Source organism: Choristoneura fumiferana, chromosome Z, assembly GCF_025370935.1.
Source record: "Choristoneura fumiferana chromosome Z, NRCan_CFum_1, whole genome shotgun sequence".
NCBI classification, from domain to species: Eukaryota; Metazoa; Arthropoda; class Insecta; order Lepidoptera; family Tortricidae; genus Choristoneura; species Choristoneura fumiferana.
Window position 1 is genome coordinate 33,779,065 of NC_133472.1, and position 20,599 is coordinate 33,799,663.

Here is a 20,599-nt window from a genome sequence, read left to right on the forward strand (position 1 = left end):
ATTGTCGTGCACGGTAAAGTATGTTTTCCAGCTGCGACGGCGGATAAGCTGAACTGGAGGCGACGCACCGGACACGCGGCGCGGCTCGCCCGCTGCCCAACCGTATCTTCTCATCGAGCCTAGCATGCCAATTTTTATCGCAGGCATAAGAAAATAGTATTTTATGCAACAGTTGTATAACAGGGTTCAAAAAAGGTGAGTGGCGTGAGTTACGATGTGAGCTTTAGCGAACATCGTAAGAAAAAGACGCCACGAGCTTTTTTTGACTTACTTATACAACGTTGCATACAATACTTTTTCTTCGACTGGATACTTATAAATTACAATACAAAATTAGATAAATAGTAAACTTTAAACGTTTTCATACTTTAGTAAAAAGTATGGCAAACGCAAAGAGAAGGTAAACAACAATAAACAAGTGACAAATTTGAAAATATCAAATTTGTCTAAGTTAAATTTTGTTTTTGATTCACGTTTACTTGCCTGGGACGATGTTAAAAATACGCGGTTACTAATGTTGGCAGCGTTGGCAGGCTATGGATTATGTTCGGAAAGTTTTTATGCTGTATAAAAACCATATAAAATATGTAACTGGCTGCACCTTAGCCTGTCCGAACGTACGAATTAAAAAAAAAAGTAAGTGGTTGTAGTTTGCAGTATCGTTTTAGCAACATTACGATACAGTGCTTTTATGGGGAATAGACAATATAGACTTTTCCAGAATCTTTTATGTATGCTGTTATATTACTGTTCGTGATTAAGTAATCACAGATTACAGTATAGGAGTAGAAAAATTATTTTACGATATCTTTGACAATCGCCAGCGTGCTAGGGCCCCAGGAACTCGCAGATAGCGGCCTGCGCATTATTAATAGCGATAACAATTATCGCGATACGATTAACGCGCCAATACCTTGTTTAGTCCCTTCGTAAAATAACACCCAACTTGATATGACGTGTTTCTATTGAAAATGAAAGTGTAAAAGTTGGCAAAATGGATCAAAGGAATAATAATAAAAAAGTTCCCCCGCAACTGTCGTTGACCGCTTACTTGTCTAGTGGCCTAACTCTTGTAAGTATTGCACATCAACATGAGTGTCCCTATTCTTGACCTTTAAATTACGTAAACACTTAATATGTATTTGGGTAGTAAAGGTGACAATTGACAGACAATAGGATAATTATATAATAGTGTCGCGTTAAACACACTACTTTTCTGTTCAAAATTACAATATTACTTTTTAAAAACGTACGCTCGACTAATGGACAGACCATCTGTTCAAAATTCAAATAGCAATAAAAAATTGGTTGCGCGGTTTTTTCTTTTCTTTTATTGTTTATGAAGTGACGTTTTAAATGCTTTTAGCCTACAGTTTAAAAATTGAAAACTATTTTAAAACTAGTAGGACTATGCATAATAAAATGAATTAATCCTTAATATAATTGAATAGATTAATATTCGTAACATTTGTGTTTCACGAAACTAAATCGTGTTTTTTTTAAATATTTTTTCACAGTTGGCATTTTGTGGTTATTTCCACGCCCTAAAAATCATCCATTCACAAGCACCGTGTTGGCTGTTTAGGGGTTTCCCACGATAATTAAAAAAAAATACTTTAAACCCTATAGAATAAAAAGGAGCTTTAGTCCCGATATGCAGAGACTAAAGTAACATTTTAAGAGCATGAGAAGTGAAAATATTATTTAATACGAGATTGAGAGGGACGGCATGATACGAACTTCGATTTTCGAATTTCGTAGTAGCCTTAGCCCCCCAGCATAATATTATCCAATTTACTGCCGTCGTTCGGAAGTTATGCGTGTACAGTCGAACCATTTGATTCTTGACCCAGCATAGAACGTTTTCTCATTAAGTGTCATAATAAATTCCCTTGTCAAGCAATGCGATGTCACTATGGCTTTTTCTACGAAAAGGTTACCCTGTGGCTCACGATTCGAGTCAGACAAAAATCAGAATCACGTACCAGGGTGGAACCTTTGTGCTAATAATGGCATGTTGACATTCCATAGGTACACATTTGCCAAAGAAATCACAGTGAAATATATATAAGGTGCTAGAAAATTAGGTGTGGATATTTTCAGGGTATGTAATTAATAACCTAAGAATCAATTATACACATAAATTATTTAAGTATTGTGTGGTAATATATTTTTGATTCGTACAAAAATACAATTCCGTCCAAAAATAATCATCCTTGCATTAACATTAACTGTATTTATTTTAATTTAATTTAATTGAAACTAATTAACAACGATGCAAATAATCGATCCCCAAAATATCCGCATCAGATTTTCTAGCACACTGTATAATGAAAAGGTGATTAACTTTTATTCATGTTGATTAAATAATAGAAAGGGTAAAGTATTCTAGTAACACAAGGTTTCTTTCAGGTGGTAACAGTTACATACACCGTACTATGTATCCTTGCATTAGTATATCGGTTCCAATGCGACTCGGGAACGACCACTACGGGATCCAGTTTCTTCATGGACACAATCTACAAAGTGTATATACAGAGTACGTTATTTATAGTTTTAAAATTACAGTACTTGCAAAACCTTAGCACTTCTTAAGTGTAACAGCGCTATATACCTACTGTTACTAACAAGAGTTACCCCTAATTGTGTTGGCTGTAGTCGTGCTTTAACGTGGAATTAATTTATCGATATTAATTTAACATAGGGTCATCATCGGCATCTATGTAAGTGCAGTGCAGTGTGTAGGAAATCAATGGTAGCCAGTACACCAAGTTGCAAATGGCAAGGTAGAAAGCACGGACCACTTCATTGTTACCTATATGGTTTTCTTTTAAAATAATAGAAAGCTCTGCGGTTAGTCCCCAGGCACCATCAAGACTAATATTTCGAAGCGGCCAAGATGCTGGCCAATTTTTGAGTTGACACCAGATGCTATACCTATATACTATAGGGATACCCTGATCCCCATAAGACCTCAAGACGTAGAGTATCGTCAAGATAAAAATACTTCAGAATTAACGACTGTCATACGAGTGTATTGAAATTTTACGACATTGAAATTACTTAATTGCAAATTATATAGGAATAAATTAACGGCGGTAAAATTTTAATTGTCTATGGCTATTAAGTCAGTACTAAAAGTTCAAGTTTTATACCGGGTGTGGCCTGTAATATAAGCAAATAATTAAAACATAGATCATACTCCTCAAACTGAACAACATTAGTTCAGCGAATTTTCTAAATAATTAGTTTTTTTCGTTTTTATTACACTTTTAAGTTTATTCGAATAAGCAATGTAAAGCAAAATGCTTGATGTTTGTAGCATGACAGGCGACGTCAGTTGGGTTCTAGGATGGCGTACATTGATAGCAGTGTTTAATTTGTATGAAAAAAGGAAAATTCAAAGACTATATTATTTTTAAAAGTCGCTTAACGAATGTTGTTCAGTTTGACGAGGACGATACATGTTTTAATTTGTTGATCGTATTACAGGCCACACCCGGTATACCTATACTGACATAGTTTAAACATAGTTTCCGTTTGCGAATATTTACAGCTATTTTGGAGAAATTGCATTTTTCCAGGTCAAATACTGTCCTATTCTTTCATTGCATTCATTCTGACCCCTATTTCACCAATGCGACAATTGTTAGTGACATATGTCGAGTGACAATGTATTATTTGTATTAAAATTTAACGATTTTTATGTAGTCAAACAAGAATTATTATTTCCTAGACAAGATCTCTCTCATTTCTTCAATATAGTGCGTCAGGAAACTAATAGCGGTTGAAACGCTAGTAGAACAACATTTAACTAGTTTTTCTACAGTTACATTTTTGACATTGTAAAAATGTTTTATTTTTATTACATCGTGTGGGGTTGCAAAATGCGTGACTCAAAATTAATGCTAGCTGAAGGAATTACGAAAGAAAACAAAAATATACGACTTCAAAAAACCTTGAGGCGGAAATAAAATAATGATTAGGAAAAAATACAGAGAGTAAATAAAAATCTTTCTAGTTAATTCAAATTAAATAGAAGGATTTGAAGAAAATAATCTAAGGCAACAAACCCCGCGAATTTTTAGAGAGACGACAGTGAAATCAAACCTAAATCACTACTACTTGCTACTTACTTGCACGATATTTTTTGCAGTGATAACTGGGCTTAACGTTAACCATTGCAGTCAGAAAACTGCATGTAAACCGCATGCTAGTTTGTACAATGAATTGAAATTAATGTGGTCAGAAGTTTCGATTACTTACATTGCGGTTACCCATGCAGTCCGTCCGTAACTGCTTACAAAATTAAAATATCCTAAAAGAAAAGTTTCCTATAATATCCTAATCCAAATTTCATACTCGTATCTTATGTGGGGTGCCCACAGAACAACTACAAGTCCTAATCGCACAAACAATGCCGCTGGCCCGATAGAGTATTAATATGCCGTCATAACGAAAAGGGGCACAACTAAAATTTTTTTGTGAAATTGAGGTAAATACATATTCAGAATCAGGAAAAAAGGCTCATTAGTTTATTTTTCCTTCCGTAAGAGTACTGGCTATACTAAAAAACACTTAAGGTCTACTGTATAGTTGCAGAGTACAAGCTTCCATTGAATAAGAAATTACCACGCATTTCTCGCCCAGCGTATTGGGATCACGATACAGCGCGGAAATGCGGCCAGCCTTATGGGAACCTTTCCGCAGGGACAAAACTTGGGGAATTGTATATATATAGTTAAGTTATTTTTAGGATAGTTTAGTATCAGTACTTCAATTGTACCTTTTCAATAGTGCGTTTGTTTGAATAAAATATTACCAAAGCATAAAAATAGTACATTACTGCAGAGCCCGGGAAAGAAAGGCTTGCAGGCCGAGTATGTATAGTGCTTTTCTCAAACATGCACTAAAATAAATAAAAACTCCTACATAGAAATCAATGTTTTATTTGTAAGACAACTAAAATTATACAAGACTCAAATTATAACTGCCATCTATATAAGTGTTTATTTAATTCTAACATGATTTTTTAAAACGTTAAAATAATCCATATAAAATCAAATTGCTATAAAACACGTAGATATATTAATGGACTGCAAAAATAAAAAATCACGTTTCTAAACGAAACTTTTGAAATGACAATGGATCTTAGGTACTAGCAAAATGGCTAAAGCCCAAGTCCAGTCAATTAAAAAAAAACACAATTACACTTGTCAATTTTCCCGACAAAACTTTTTTTAATGTGTTTGCAGCAGGGCTACTACTAAACCCGAAACTCGAAGTTCGTGTCGTGGGTTCCCTCTGACACTTATACTATTTACTACGAGAGCAAGAGGGACGGTACGATACGAACTTCGAGTTTCGAGTTTCGTAGTAGCCCTGCTGCTCGGCTTTAAGGGCCATTATACACGAACTGCAGCCCATTTAATCAGCAACATCATTACTTTTCTCAAACATACTATGTAATGTTTACTTATGTTGTGTTCCATAAAACAGGCTTCAAAATATACTGTTGTAGGCCTAGGCCTGCAAGACAACAGTCTTTTGTTTCAATGCAAAACGTCAAATATCCACGATAAAGGCCATTATACACGACTTGAAATTCATAATCTGAATTTCTATAGTTAATTTATTAGTTACTGAATAAATTCACAGGACCATGAATATTTTATATGTAAATATATAAATATTACCGACGCATCATCATCATCATCATACCAGCCTATATACGTCCCACTGCAGGGCACAGGCCTCCTCTCGTAATAAGAGGGCTTGGGCAGTAGTTCCCACGCAGGCCCAGTGTGGATTGGGAACTTCACACACACCGTTGAATTGCTTCGCAGGTTTTGTGCAGGTTTCCTCACGATGTTTTCCTTCACCGTAAAGCTCGTGGTAAATTTCAAATGTAATTCCGCACATGAATTTCGAAAAACTCAGAGGTGCGAGCCGGGGTTCGAACCCACGATCCTCTGCTTGAGAGGCCATAGGTCAAACCACTCGGCCACCACGGCTCTAGGTATTACCGACGCGCTTTACGTCAAATTACAATTTAATTTACATAATAAAATATTAATGTAGCTGATTAAAAGGGCTGCAGTTCGTGTATAATGGCCCTAAAAGTCGAACAGCAAACCTTAGCCCTTTTGCAAGTAAGTTCCATTGTCATTTCAAAAGTTTCGTTTAGAACCGTGATTTTTTATTGTTGCAGTCCGTTATATCTACATGTTTTATAGCAATTCGATTTTATCGGGATTATTTTAACGTTTAAAAAATCATGTTAGAATGAAACAAACACTTATAAATAGTTATAATTTATCTGGTACAATTTTAGTTGTCTTACGAATAAAACATTGATTTCTAGGAGTTTTTATTTATTTTAGTGCATGTTTGAGAAAAGCACTATACAAGCCTCGGCGTGTAAGAACATGCCAGCTTCGTATACCTATCCATACATACTCGGCGTGCAAGCCTTTCTTTCCCGGCCTCTGCAGTAATGTATTATTATTGTGTAAATTAAATTGTAATTTGACGTAAAACGCGTCGGTAATATTTATATACTAGCTTTTGCCCGCGACTTCGTCCGCGTGGAATAGTATCTTTGGAAAGTATTTAATTTATTTAGGGTACCTATTCTGCCAATAATAGCACATAGCAACTTCTACGGTTTACTGAAAATAACCTATTTTAATTCATTGCTTTATATCTAAACTATTTTTTTTTGTTCTTCCATTCTTTGGTAAAACATAAGTATTCTACCCTACCAACACAAAAGGACTAATTCTTCATAGTGAGCTCTTGACATCTTACGTCCTGTATTGTAAGTTAGGAGGGTAGGATTATAATTAAGACGGCATTCTAACTAAGCATTGCTACACATATTTCTATACTTATAGTAAATTTGTTTGGAATTCCTTACGAACTTTCATCCTCATATTTTCAAGTAGGTATGAAGAATGTCGAAATTTGAAAAGAGCCGGAACAAATATTTTTTAGGGTTCCGTACCTCAAAAGGAAAAAAATGGAACTCTTATAGGATGACTTTGCTGTCCGTTCGTCCGTCTGTCTGTCAAGACCCTTTATCCCGTAAACGTGCGGAGTATTTATCGAGTTGAAATTAAAACCCTAAACTCAAAAAAAGTTATAGGGTACTTTCGGCCTTTATAGCAAAATAAGTAAGAATAATCTGAAAATCATAATTTTTCATGTCTGACTGTCTATGTTAATAAGCCATGTAAAAGGCCCCCCCGTTGCGTACATTTTGCTTATGAGCTTGGCTCTGCTAACACTTGATATTCATAAATACCTATGCACGGAACCCTTGACGCGCGAGTTCGAGTCGATTTTAACCGGCTTTAAGAAGAAGAAGAATTTAAAAAAACGCTCGAACAATTATTTATCTCTTATCACGTGCCCAAATACCAAGTTTCATAAAGAAACATCGATTTATCTTCGATAATGACGACCTTCCATATGAGCTTTCATCCCCTATTTCATCCCCTCACAGGTCGAATTTTCAAAAAAGCTAAAACACATACCGACTTATTTCTTATTAAGTGCCTAAATGCCAAGTTTCATGGTTTTATTTCCAACAGCGACGAACTTCCACCATATAAACTTTCACCCCCTATTTCAACCCCTTAAAGCCTTTTTTTCGCGATAAAAGATAGCCTATGTTCTTTCCCATGGTCTATTCTATCTCTGTACCAAATTTCATCCAAATCGGTTCAGCGGTTTTTGCGTGAAAGCGTAACAGACAGACAGACAGACAGACAGAGTTACTTTCGCATTTATAATATTAGTATGGATAGTATGGAAGTATGGAAGTATGGAAGTATGGATAGTATGGATAATATGGATTTACATATAGAATATTCATAGTCCTGTGAATTTATTCAGTAACTAATATGAACCATAGAAATTCACATCGTTCATTTCAAGTAGTGTATAATGGCCTTCATCATGGATATTTGACATTTTACATTGAAACAAAATACTGTTGTCTTGTAGGCCTTGTTGTCTGCAACAGTATATTTTGAAGCCTGTTTTATGGAACACAACATAAACATTACATAGCATGTTTGAGAAAAAATATGTTTTAGTAGAGTTCAATAAAATTTCAGGTGTTATAATTATAGTAGCAATATTCATGCATTTGCGAGTATCTATCTACGTTATTTGATAACTAGAAAATAATCAAAAGATTAGCATTAATCTTTTAAATATATGAATTTTTATTGCTATTGGTATTTTACCTACTGCATCTCTGATAAATTACTTCCGTCTAAACAAAGAAAAGGGAGCTTCACCATATATTATAATATTACTAGCTGTTGCCCACGACTTCGTCCGCGTAGAAGTATGAAAAATATTTATCCACGGTTTGTTGTGTCAGATAATGGTGCAGGTAGCACCGCCTCAGAGAAGAAGCGTGACCACAATTTGAACAAGAAAATTCTATGAAAAACCTTTTTAGGGGTGTTCAGCCAAACTTACCCAATAACATAACGAATTGAAATGTCTATCTATATGTCGGCGGCCGATCGTAAAATCCGCCAGATCACGAAATTCCTAGGCATATCGTGAAATGCCGCCATTTCATGAATTGGCTAAGGGATATCCGCCATATCGTTCAAAACTCACCGTTTAGCGATTTGCCTAGTGACGTTTAGGCAGATCATGAAATTCCTAGGCATATCATGAAGCGCCGCCATTTCATGATTTGGCCAGTTTAGGCAGATCATGAAATTCCTAGGCATATCATGAAACGCCGCCATATCGGTTCTGGCACTTCGCCGGCCGCTGCCGCGGCACGCTCGCTTCGCTCGCTCGGCTCGTGCGTCGTGATCACAATTAATACTAACCACTCCTCGCTTCGCTCATCGTACCTACCTAAATTTTTCTATATAAATAAATAAGAACTATACTTTATTTACCAACAAAATACTAACCTCTAAAATACGGGCAGACGTCCATGGTTTTTTCACATTGTGCACAGAATCCGTTTGATTCACATAAAAAGAACGGAGCTGATGTTCAAAAGCTTCTTTTGCACTTCTATTTTGAATTCAATCACTATTTTCGGTTTAAAGATCATTTTGTTGCGACGCCGAAATTTTTCACGCGCTAAACAAACACGGCCGGTCAGCTGGGCACGGCCGCCATTGCATACGCAGCGCCGCCAGTGGCCAAATAAGAAACTATTTTACGATGTGCCCGGTATAGAGCTAGGAATATCGACGAATGCGTTGCTCTAATCGATCTGCCGTATTATTTCGCACATCGTGATATGCCTGGCCAACGTTTAGGCATATCATGAAATGGCGGCGTTTCACGATATGCCTAGGAATTTCGTGATCTGGCGGATTTTACGATTGGCCGCCGACATATATAAATAATCTATCTATACAACATTATAAATGTGAAAGTGTGTATGTTTGTATGTCTTTCGCGTCGAAACGGAGCGACGGATCGACGTTATTTTTGGCATAGAGATAGTTTATGGGCAGAGAGTGACATAGGCTACTTTTTGATCCCGGAAAAATGCACATTTCCCTAAGGGGACAGCGCGCGATAACCGAATTCCACGAAGGCAAAGCCGCGGGCAAAAGCTAGTCTATCTATATATAAATAAAAATTAATCGCCGAAATGTATGTACGTTAATTTATACATAACTTTGCGAACGACGGCACTGAATTGGATAATTATTTTTTTGTTGACTATACCTAGTCAGGACAGTTTGTATGCAAGACAATGTAAGTACCTATGAAAAATTGCATGGAAAAAGTGAAAATTTTGGGTTGAAAAATCTCCATATAAAAAGCTAGTTTTGGAATCATATAAAGATAGCCTGTATAGTCATGCTCATATCATTTTGAAAATACTTATTATCGTGTTTCAGAGGACTCGTGTGAAGATCCCGAATCACCGACAACGATTGGAGTAGAGCTCATGAGCGCAGATACACTATTTATTTTCGCCATTGTCACTTTAATCGTGTCCGTCTTTAGCTGCGCTGCGGCCATCGTGTTGATCTATGGTAAATATAGCAATTTAAATACTTAGTGAATCTTTATTTATTGTATATGCAATATGTAAGAAGTCTCAATGCATTTACCCAAGTTTTTCATTTGACATACTTCCTTCTTGTAACTATAATATACCATGAATATTATCTATTCTGACGAAGAAAGAGGTATCCGGATAATTATTACCTAACAATTTTGTAACTAGCTAAAGGGCCCTATCATTCTTAATTAATAGTACATTACTGTAGAGGCCGGGAAGTAGGAGATTGCCGGCCAAGTAGATATAGACGGCCAAGCGTAGCGAGGCCGGATAGGGATACGAGGCCGGCAACCCCGCGTTCAGGCCGAGGCTTGTATAGTGCATTTCTCAAACATGACATAAAATAAAATAAAAAACAAGAAATGAAGCTGGCGGGACGCTAGTCTCGTCGCCGTATTGTGTTGTGTGGCTGCTGGCGCGGCGGTTGCGGGAGGGGTGCCGGTGGCGGGCGTGCGCCGTGGCGCAGCTCGCGTTGAAACAAAAGACGGTCGCATTGCCGGCCGAGGGCGGGAAATTTGTATGAAATCTCTTTGCAGGCCGCTAGTGACCGCGCGCAGGCAGCGCGATAGGTACTTCCCGGCCTATTACTTGTAACACAACGTCAATATTTCCTGTCATGTTTGAGAAAAATAAATAAATTGTTGCGGCGACTGCACTACTACAAATTAACACTTCGTATCGTGCGGTCCCGCTTATGTTATTAGTATTTAATAAGAAAGTAAGAGGGACGGCTATACATTAACTTAAAACTTGGAATTTCAGAGTAGCAAGCTTTAGGCACAATCCGATTCTCTTAGATTCTTTGAAGTTGTAAGGGTTAAAACTTGTAAGCTACAAGCTTTCACACTAAGCGATATGAACGAGAATAACAATTTCTTACACAAAAGCTTACGACCTCACATAAGAAAGTTTACGGTATTGTATTAATGGGTGGCACTCTTTCCCGGCTCGGATAACACCGACATGGAAATACCGGCCCTGTTTTTTGTGTACACGCCCATAGAAACTGATAGGAGCTTCTATGGGCGTGTACACGAAAAACAGGGTCGGTATTTCCATTCCGGTATTATCCTGGCCGGGAAAGAGTGTCACCTGTATTAATGAGTGACTTTGCTAAATATTATAATAACCCATTATACATATAGTAACTTACTTAAATTTTCCAGTGGTCGCAGATAAGACCAAGGGGCGATTCATATTCGCAGCCTCCTGGGTGCACATTTGCATTTGCTTCTCGGGCCTGGTTGTGGATCTCACGCTTGCAGTTTTCTTCGGATTGGACTATGGGAATCTATCTAACCTTATGGTAACATATTTACTCTGACTCGATCGGAGCGTTTGTTTAGTGGTCGTTTACCTTTATCTCGGGAAAACTGCATTTTTTCACTATATTAAACGTATACAGTGTATTGACTGTAAACTGATCTTTGGGGTGTAAATGAAACAATTTTTAATAATAAGTAAATAACGTAAAACGAACATGCAACGCGGACGCGGTAACAGGGGTGACACCAAGGTGACACTATTTACCGGTCCGGATAACACACACCAGTGTGTCTGAGGGTGTGTTGTGTACGTGCGGTAGGACTCACGTTATTCTTGGGTTTCCTTTCCGCGCTGCTTGCTTTGTAACTTTGATGGTGGCCGGTTGCTAGATAGTGTAGGTATGCAAACTTTTTAATAAACTTTGAATAATATGTACCGTCTACACTACGCTGTGTGTTGATTCTGGACATCCAAGTCGTATCTAGTTATCTGTTTGCTGGAAGATGTCATCGTAATCCGTAAGTTTTATAGGTACCTATGCATACAAAAATATATTTTTTTTGTTAAAACTAAGAAAATGTTAAGACGAAGTCATATTCAGTCGGAGTTACGGCATTAAATAATGCCGTTCTTATTTTGTTACAGAATATTTCACTTCCCGGAATTGTTATTAACTACAGGTTAGAGGTTTTACGTCAAGGCGCACTACTTTTCATGACCGTGGCCTTAAAAGGATACCTGGCTCATACGCTGAACGCAGTGTTGCTGATCCTATTAATAGTTTTCGCGACGAGATATAGAAGTGCATTACAACACGATGAGGTGAGTCTAAACTGATCCGTAAACTTTTAAACTGAAATAGTTAATAGTAGATTGTTGCACCAAGCAGAAAGTTATTTATTATTGCACCGAATGCCGATTTGGAGCGGCACGATTTTAAAAAGCACGAGGACAAAATAAATTACTTAATGCGAGGTGCATAATCTGCTTTTCTTTCAACTATTACAGGAATAGTAGACGAAAAAAACTCATGCTAAACAATTAATAGGAAAGAAATGTCACTATACCTACTCTATTTATTTTAACATTTGAAACTTAACGGTAAAATTTGCACACGTTTTTAAATGAAACAACGAAACTATTTAAAATTGTGTTAACTTCTATAGTAAAAACATAATAAATACCGCTAATAAATGTACTTGTAGGTATTTTTAGTCCATTTGTGTTCGAAATAGCGAGAAACGTGTGTTACAATTTGACCGTTAATTCAAACCTTAAATTAAACGGAGTATAGCACTCGATGATTCGATTTTTGTTGTAAGTTTACATTCGCTCTCTCAAAAAATGTAAACGTAAAATTCGCAAGGTTTGTTTTTGGCAGTTAGTAGCAGATATTTTTCCCAGTGATCTGTCAAATTTCGGATGGGCACCAGGTTGGCCAACCAAAAACACAAAGTTTTTTTTTAAATACGGCTACTTACTATTTTTGATAGGATTGGTAGCAACAATTTTTTGTATGCAATCTGTCGAATTTCATAAGACCGTCAGGTTGACCAACCTAACACTAGATTTGTTTACACTATGCAGGCTAATTTTATAGCAAAAATACTTGTTACCTTTTTGGTGGTGCAATAAAAAAAAACTAAAACAATGCAATAAAGGATATTCATACATTTTTTCTGCTCTAGAAGGAAGAAAAATAATAAATGTGGCCCTAATAAGTAGTAACATTTTAATTTGCATTCCAAACATCTACTGACATTGTACCCGTTCCTAACATAGAATCAGCAGTGCTACTATAAAATTCGAAAATCGAAGTTCGTATCGTACCGTCCCTCTCACTCTCGTCTCGTATTTAATAATATAAGCGTCGGCGGAACGGTACGATACGAACGTCTATTTTCGTAATTTCTTTTTTAGATACGGAATCCTACAAAGGAAATGATTAAGGACCACCACACAATACATTAGATTACCAAGTTATGTTTGACTTTCCTCGACAAATACTTGATGAACTGAACTTCAACCTAGTTTACACAACCTTCTTAAATCGTTTATTTTTATTACAGCATTCGATCCACAAGATGGGCGCGCTGAATGCGTACGAGTAAGTATGATAGATCTATAAAATAGTACAATACTTAGTTACATTTTAGGAAGAGCTGTGAAGACTTGTGAAGGTAATAAAATAACACTAATAACAAACAGTTCATTTCTATCCTTTACAACTACTAACAAAAAACATTTTTATTAAATAATGTCATAAAAACAAAACACACAAATTACATAAAATTAAATTAAAGAAAACAATGTCAACAATGAATATATCAGATATTAATATTTCTAATAGCTATGAAATAAGTACTAGTTACGCTCAATAAACCCTGATTAAAGGTACCTACCACAATTAACGAAGTTACAAAAAAAGTAAATTGGTGTGTTCCCACTAGTTCCATTGACAGTACTATTATGGAACTCTATTATAGTACTGTCTCCTGTCTCGAAATAAGTGACTTTCATTATAAAATATGTACAATTTATACAAGGGGCAATTTAAGATAATCTATTCAGCCACGTTAGGTAACTACTTACAGGACAACCTGTATGTATTTTGGTCCCGTAAATATTTAGTTTCTATGCATCGAAGATATACCCAGCTAGCTTATAGCCCTAATCATACGAGTAGTATGAAATGGTTCGATTTAATTAATTTAAGCCGACTTGCGACGTCTTAGCAGTTGCATTGCCTGCTCACGGCTGTATGCAATTAGTAGATTTAGCACCTCACTGAAAAATCTTAAGGATCGGGACGCTTTGAGGCGTAAAAGACTTCAGACGTCTCTCCTAGGTATCATTTTACTTGTTTATTAATTGGAAAGCTTGTCGAAACGATATCAAATCTAAACCTTTACTGAAGTACCTAAATAAGCTTTTCACTTCTCATGCTCGTAAAGTTGGTTTTTATGCTGGATCTAGGCGAAATAAAATTACTTTTTATGCTCTAGTGCATAAATTAAAATCTTCGTCTAAGACCAAGGTAATCAGGAGTTAACAACTACAAACAAAACTGTTTCTACATATTTTAATAAAATAATAATAATATTTTAATATTAATTTTTAATTTATATTTAATTAAAATCAATCAAATTTCAAATCAATCAAAATAAATCAATAAAACTAAAAATATATATATAATAATGCATTAAAAATAAAAGGTACATAGGTACATAAAAAGTAAATAATTGTTTCCATTGTTACTATTTCTTTCCTCGCAATCTAAGTGAAAATCAGAGTGTAAAACTCGAGTATTAAACCCATTTTCGCCTCGACATGTCTATCCAGGCTATATGAACGTCTTGGTTAAAATGGCTCGTTTTATGCTCTCGTTGTACAATCTATTATTTCAACCGCCCTCAAGATCACTTAACTATCAATCCGTTTGAATTTCATGTTTTTTACCTCGGAACTTCGTTTTTTATGCACCGATTTCAAAAAAAAAACGTTGGAATGAAAGTACCTACTTCCAATTCCAGTAAAAATATCTATAAGTAGGATTGTGCCAAACCTGCTGGCTCGTGCTGAGCCACCCGCTTCAAACGGTTAGAAAATTAATTACATGGTATTTGGTAGTACTTAGATTAAAATTATTTGTTATAATTTTTATTTATTTTTAATGATCTTAGCCATCGATTTTTAACCGACTTCAAAAAAGGAGGAGGTTATATGTTCCAATGTTTATATTAAAAAAAAAACAGTCAATTGTGGACCGATTTTCAAAATTCTTTAATTATTCGAAAGAGTATTATTTTAAGGTGGTTCCATTGTCACCAACTCAAGATCTGATGATGGGATCCTAGGGAAATTGAGGGCAAACCTCTAATTTTATAGGCAGGACTATGGCGATTTTGGCATTTTTAGCATTAAGATAAGCATTTACATTCAGAAAGTATCATTTGGTAAACTGGACCTGATAAAGAAGACCGTAGATGACCAATGGAACTCATCAAAGCTAAGTAATGCTCGCTAGTCATGAGACGAACCGAAACGATCATGATTAATATACCTAGATTAGCGACTAAGAAAAAGCTTAAAGTTAATGATTCTTTTGAACTGATCTGATGCTGAAGCCGGAAGGTAGGCAACGGAACTCTGTTATAAAACAACGTAACTAAGCTGTGTTTGGGCTTCATGGAATCGTTGTGAGATGCACTTTGGCTACAAATTACTAAAAAATGAGAAATAAAGAAAATTTTGAACAAAAAAGTAAAAGCGACTACAAAAAAATAAGGAGGGATTGAAACCCATAGTATGTAGGTGAGATAGACGACTATTGTTTCACTCCTACTGGCTCGTGCCTAGTCACCGACTTCGAGCTAGTAGGTACTTAGAAAAATATTTTCAAGGGTTTTGTAGTCGCATCCATTTTTTTTTTATTATTATTTGTGACCACTTTAACGTTTTACGGGCGCTCGATGTTATTACGATGAATCATTAAATCGTCACTTATATTTAGGCTAGGAAATAATATATATAATACAATAGGAAATAATATTTATACTTATATGTCTCCATGCACAATTTATAATCTGATACATACATACATATTATTATGTGTGTAGATATTAACCAGAAGAATCGAAACTGAGAAATGCTTCTTTTCAGATTACAAAAGAGGGAAGACGCCTGGCAACAACAGCAAGAAGCTGAACTGCCTTTCTCCAGAGGGTAAAGCAATTATATTAAATACATTCAGGTGCAGCGTCAGACTGACCAAATAGTCGAGGTGGTATTTGCCAGGTGGGCCTCAGCCTGCGTGGGCTCACTAGAAACTACTACTACTAGCTACCAGCTTCAAATCCCGACAGAAATCGATACAGGTATTTTGTAAGACTCATCGTCATCGTCAGTACTTTACTAGTACCAGTAGATAGATAGATGCTCGAGTCATTTTATACCTACTTAGGTACCTAAGCAAAAACCACTAGTGTATTTAGTAGGTGTATCTGGGCGAGCCAAAACGAAAAGCTCATGGTAAATAAATTTCGATTCTAATTTCACTCATTAAATCCGTAAAACTCGAATCCACGACCTTCTGCTTGAGAGCCATAGGTCAAATGTGCTACCTACTACCACTGACTATCACGGTCAAGTAAATAATTCTTAACATTTGCAGTCGACAGCAGTTGAACCCGGGCTTTGTTCCCGACGAGGAGCCGCGGCGCAGTCCACGAAGCCCTGTGCGAACGGTGCCGCTTACACCTTTGTCTGATTATTCCAAGTAAGTAACATATAACACAGAGGCCAAGATAATTTGTATCAATTTTGAAGTGACGAGTGTAAAGGTACGATTAGGTACCTATCATAAAGCAGTGCAATAATTATATGTATATATAGATATCAAACTAAAGGAGTAGGTAGGTACCTAAATGTCAAAATCCTGCTGTCATTACGCGACATGTTCTTAAAGTGCGTGACCTCAACTCTGGTGCAACTACGAGTCATCATCATCATCATCAGCCTACAGCAGTCCACTGCTGGACATAGGCCTCTTCCATGGCGCGCCACAACACTCTGTCTTCAGCTCCTCGCATCCATCCGCCGCCAGCGATCCTCTTAAGGTCATCCGTCCACCGTGCCTCAGGACGCCCTACACTACGTTTTCCCGTCCGTGGTCTCCATTCGAGGACCCGTCTGCTCCACCGTTCAGCGGTCCTGCGACAGACGTGGCCAGCCCAACGCCACTTCAACGAACTAATTCTCTGAGTAATGTCAATGACTTTCGTTCTTTGTCGAATAATGTGATTTCGGATTTTATCCTTCAAAGAAACCCCTAGCATTGCTCTTTCCATAGCCCGCTGAGCGACCTTGAATTTGTGGATTAGTCCCGCAGTCAAGGTCCACGTTTCGACTACAACAACTACGAGTACCTACCGATAACTATAAAATAACGTACCTTGAAGGTCATCGTTCATCCACCATTACCTCTCATATTTCGTTTTCTACATTTTTTTTACCGTACAACGGCAAAAACTACTAGACACTGGCAAAATTGTCCTCCGATGGACAGAGCCATATTTTTTTAAAGAAACAACAACAACGTACCTTCAAGCCACAGCGATGGAACCGTGGTTTCATTTTTGTATAAAATCGGAGACAAAATTTGATTACGTTTTTATTTTTAAATATTAACTAACATACTCGTATAGTCCGAGAGCTGATAGACATTTTAGATTCACTACTTATTTACATAATACTTTCTTTAATATATAATATTTAGTATGCAAAAACCCGGACCTGGCTGAAGGGTAGTTTTTACGCTGTTTCGAATACTTGCCTTTTATATTTTTAAGCTGCTATTTTTTACTAATATAATAGTTAGGCTGCAAGCTGTGTACTAACATGATTATGGATGCGATGTACAAGTCAAAGTCCGAAATAAAGATTTTATTATTATTATCATATGTATTGTAGAATGTCTACCAGCTCTCAGAATAGCAGTGTAGTATTTAATTGTCTTTGACACCGCTTATCGCTAGCTTTCTACTTCGCACCTGTCTGGTCTAAAAGCAGCCCTAGGATAATGATTTTTGCCCTCTTCAACTCAAAAAGGTTAATGAGCGGAAACGGAGGTAATAGACAGAGCGGACCGGAGTAACAAGAACAAGCTATGACTTCTTATTCAGTGGAGTGGAAGCCAGTATATGCAAGTTAAAGGGACTCGGCGTAGTCCTCGCGGAGTCCATTCCGCTTGCAGTGAAAAGTGGATATTAACATGAAGTTTTCATTTACACAGCAACCGCGACTACGACCGTTCTGACTCGTGGCACCACAATGGGGGTAATGCGCGTCCGTTCTCGTACATGGAGGAGCCGCGCCGGCAGCCCCGGCCGGTGCCCGCGCCCGTGGAGCCCCAATGGCGCCGCGACCCCTGGCCGCCCGCGCCGCCCGTGCCAGCGCCAGACTACAGCCCACCTTCCCGACGCCTCAAGTCTGCCTTGAAGCCCAATTATATGTAATCAAGTCTACCGGGTGTAGTGTAGGCAGCACTAGTTATGTTCACAGACATTAAGGCATTATATCAGCATTATGCGTGTGCGAAAGGGACGTTCAAGGCGACATGTGCTGGTTGTTGCCCACACACACGAGTTTGTTACGGAGAATTAATAATCCATACTAATATTATAAATGCGAAAGTAACTCTGTCTGTCTGTCTGTCTGTCTGTTACGCTTTCACGCAAAAACCGCTGAACCGATTTGGATGAAATTTGGTACAGAGATAGAATAGACCATGGGAAAGAACATAGGCTATCTTTTATCGCGAAAAAAGGCTTTAAGGGGTTGAAATAGGGGGTGAAAGTTTATATGGTGGAAGTTCGTCGCTGTTGGAAATAAAACCATGAAACTTGGCATTTAGGCACTTAATAAGAAATAAGTCGGTATGTGTTTTAGCTTTTTTGAAAATTCGACCTGTGAGGGGATGAAATAGGGGATGAAAGCTCATATGGAAGGTCGTCATTATCGAAGATAAATCGATGTTTCTTTATGAAACTTGGTATTTGGGCACGTGATAAGAGATAAATAATTGTTCGAGCGTTTTTTTAAATTCTTCTTCTTCTTAAAGCCGGTTAAAATCGACTCGAACTCGCGCGTCAAGGGTTCCGTGCATAGGTATTTATGAATATCAAGTGTTAGCAGAGCCAAGCTCATAAGCAAAATGTGCGCAATGGGGGGTCATTTTACATGGCTTATTAACATAGACAGTCACACATGAAAAATTATGATTTTCAGATTATTCTTACTTATTTTGCTATAAAGGGAATTTATGATAAACTAGCTTTTGCCCGCGACTTCGTCCGCGTGGAATAGTATCTTTGGAAAGTATTTAATTTATTTAGGGTACCTATTCTGCCAATAATAGCACATAGAAACTTCTACGGTTTACTGAAAATAACCTATTTTAATTCTTCCATTCTTTGGTAAAACATAAGTATTCTACCCTACCAACACAAAAGGACTAATTCTTCATAGTGAGCTCTTGACATCTTACGTCCTGTATTGTAAGTTAGGAGGGTAGGATTATAATTAAGACGGCATTCTAACTAAGCATTGCTACACATATTTCTATACTTATAGTAAATTTGTTTGGAATTCCTTACGAACTTTCATCCTCATATTTTCAAGTAGGTATGAAAAATGTCGAAATTTGAAAAGAGCCGGAACAAATATTTTTTAGGGTTCCGTACCTCAAAAGGAAAAAAATGGAACTCTTATAGGATGACTTTGCTGTCCGTCCGTCCGTCTGTCTGTCAAGACCCTTTATCCCGTAAACGTGCGGAGTATTTATCGAGTTGAAATTAAAACCCTAAACTCAAAAAAAGTTATAGGGTACTTTCGGCTGTCCTAGAAACTTGAAATTTTGTATAAAGGAAGCTCTTATAGCAAATTTTATTCCCTTTATAGCAAAATAAGTAAGAATAATCTGAAAATCATAATTTTTCATGTCTGACTGTCTATGTTAATAAGCCATGTAAAATGACCCCCCATTGCGTACATTTTGCTTATGAGCTTGGCTCTGCTAACACTTGATATTCATAAATACCTATGCACGGAACCCTTGACGCGCGAGTTCGAGTCGATTTTAACCGGCTTTAAGAAGAAGAAGAATTTAAAAAAACGCTCGAACAATTATTTATCTCTTATCACGTGCCCAAATACCAAGTTTCATAAAGAAACATCGATTTATCTTCGATAATGACGACCTTCCATATGAGCTTTCATCCCCTATTTCATCCCCTCACAGGTCGAATTTTCAAAAAAGCTAAAACACATACCGACTTATTTCTTATTAAGTGCCTAAATGCCAAGTTTCATGGTTTTATTTCCAACAGCGACGAACTTCCACCATATAAACTTTCACCCCCTATTTCAACCCCTTAAAGCCTTTTTTTCGCGATAAAAGATAGCCTATGTTCTTTCCCATGGTCTATTCTATCTCTGTACCAAATTTCATCCAAATCGGTTCAGCGGTTTTTGCGTGAAAGCGTAACAGACAGACAGACAGAGTTACTTTCGCATTTATAATATTAAGTATGGATTAATAATACGTCGTCTATAACTGTAAATAAATGTATTATTTGCTATTTGGGGTTTTGTTTTATTTACTTAATTTAGATTTAGTTTTTTTACCTCATTGGTAGTGAACGAACGTACTGCCCACTGCTACAAGATTCGCACGTTGCTGCCCTTTTAGAAACTCCTTTCTTA

At 37.0% G+C, this 20,599-nt stretch overlaps 1 protein-coding gene across 1 annotated transcript; it reads left to right on the top strand.

Moving 5' to 3' along the window:
* The first annotated feature begins 906 nt into the window (after nucleotides 1–906).
* Nucleotides 907–19,293, top strand: LOC141435283 (uncharacterized). The gene is made up of 9 exons (XM_074097981.1): nucleotides 907–1,072; nucleotides 2,413–2,539; nucleotides 9,903–10,040; nucleotides 11,236–11,375; nucleotides 11,981–12,157; nucleotides 13,405–13,442; nucleotides 15,998–16,060; nucleotides 16,509–16,613; nucleotides 18,129–19,293. The coding sequence occupies exons 1-9, from the start codon at nucleotides 995–997 to the stop codon at nucleotides 18,349–18,351; spliced, it is 1,089 nt and encodes a 362-aa protein (XP_073954082.1). The 5' UTR covers nucleotides 907–994; the 3' UTR covers nucleotides 18,352–19,293.
* Nucleotides 19,294–20,599: the final 1,306 nt, after the last annotated feature.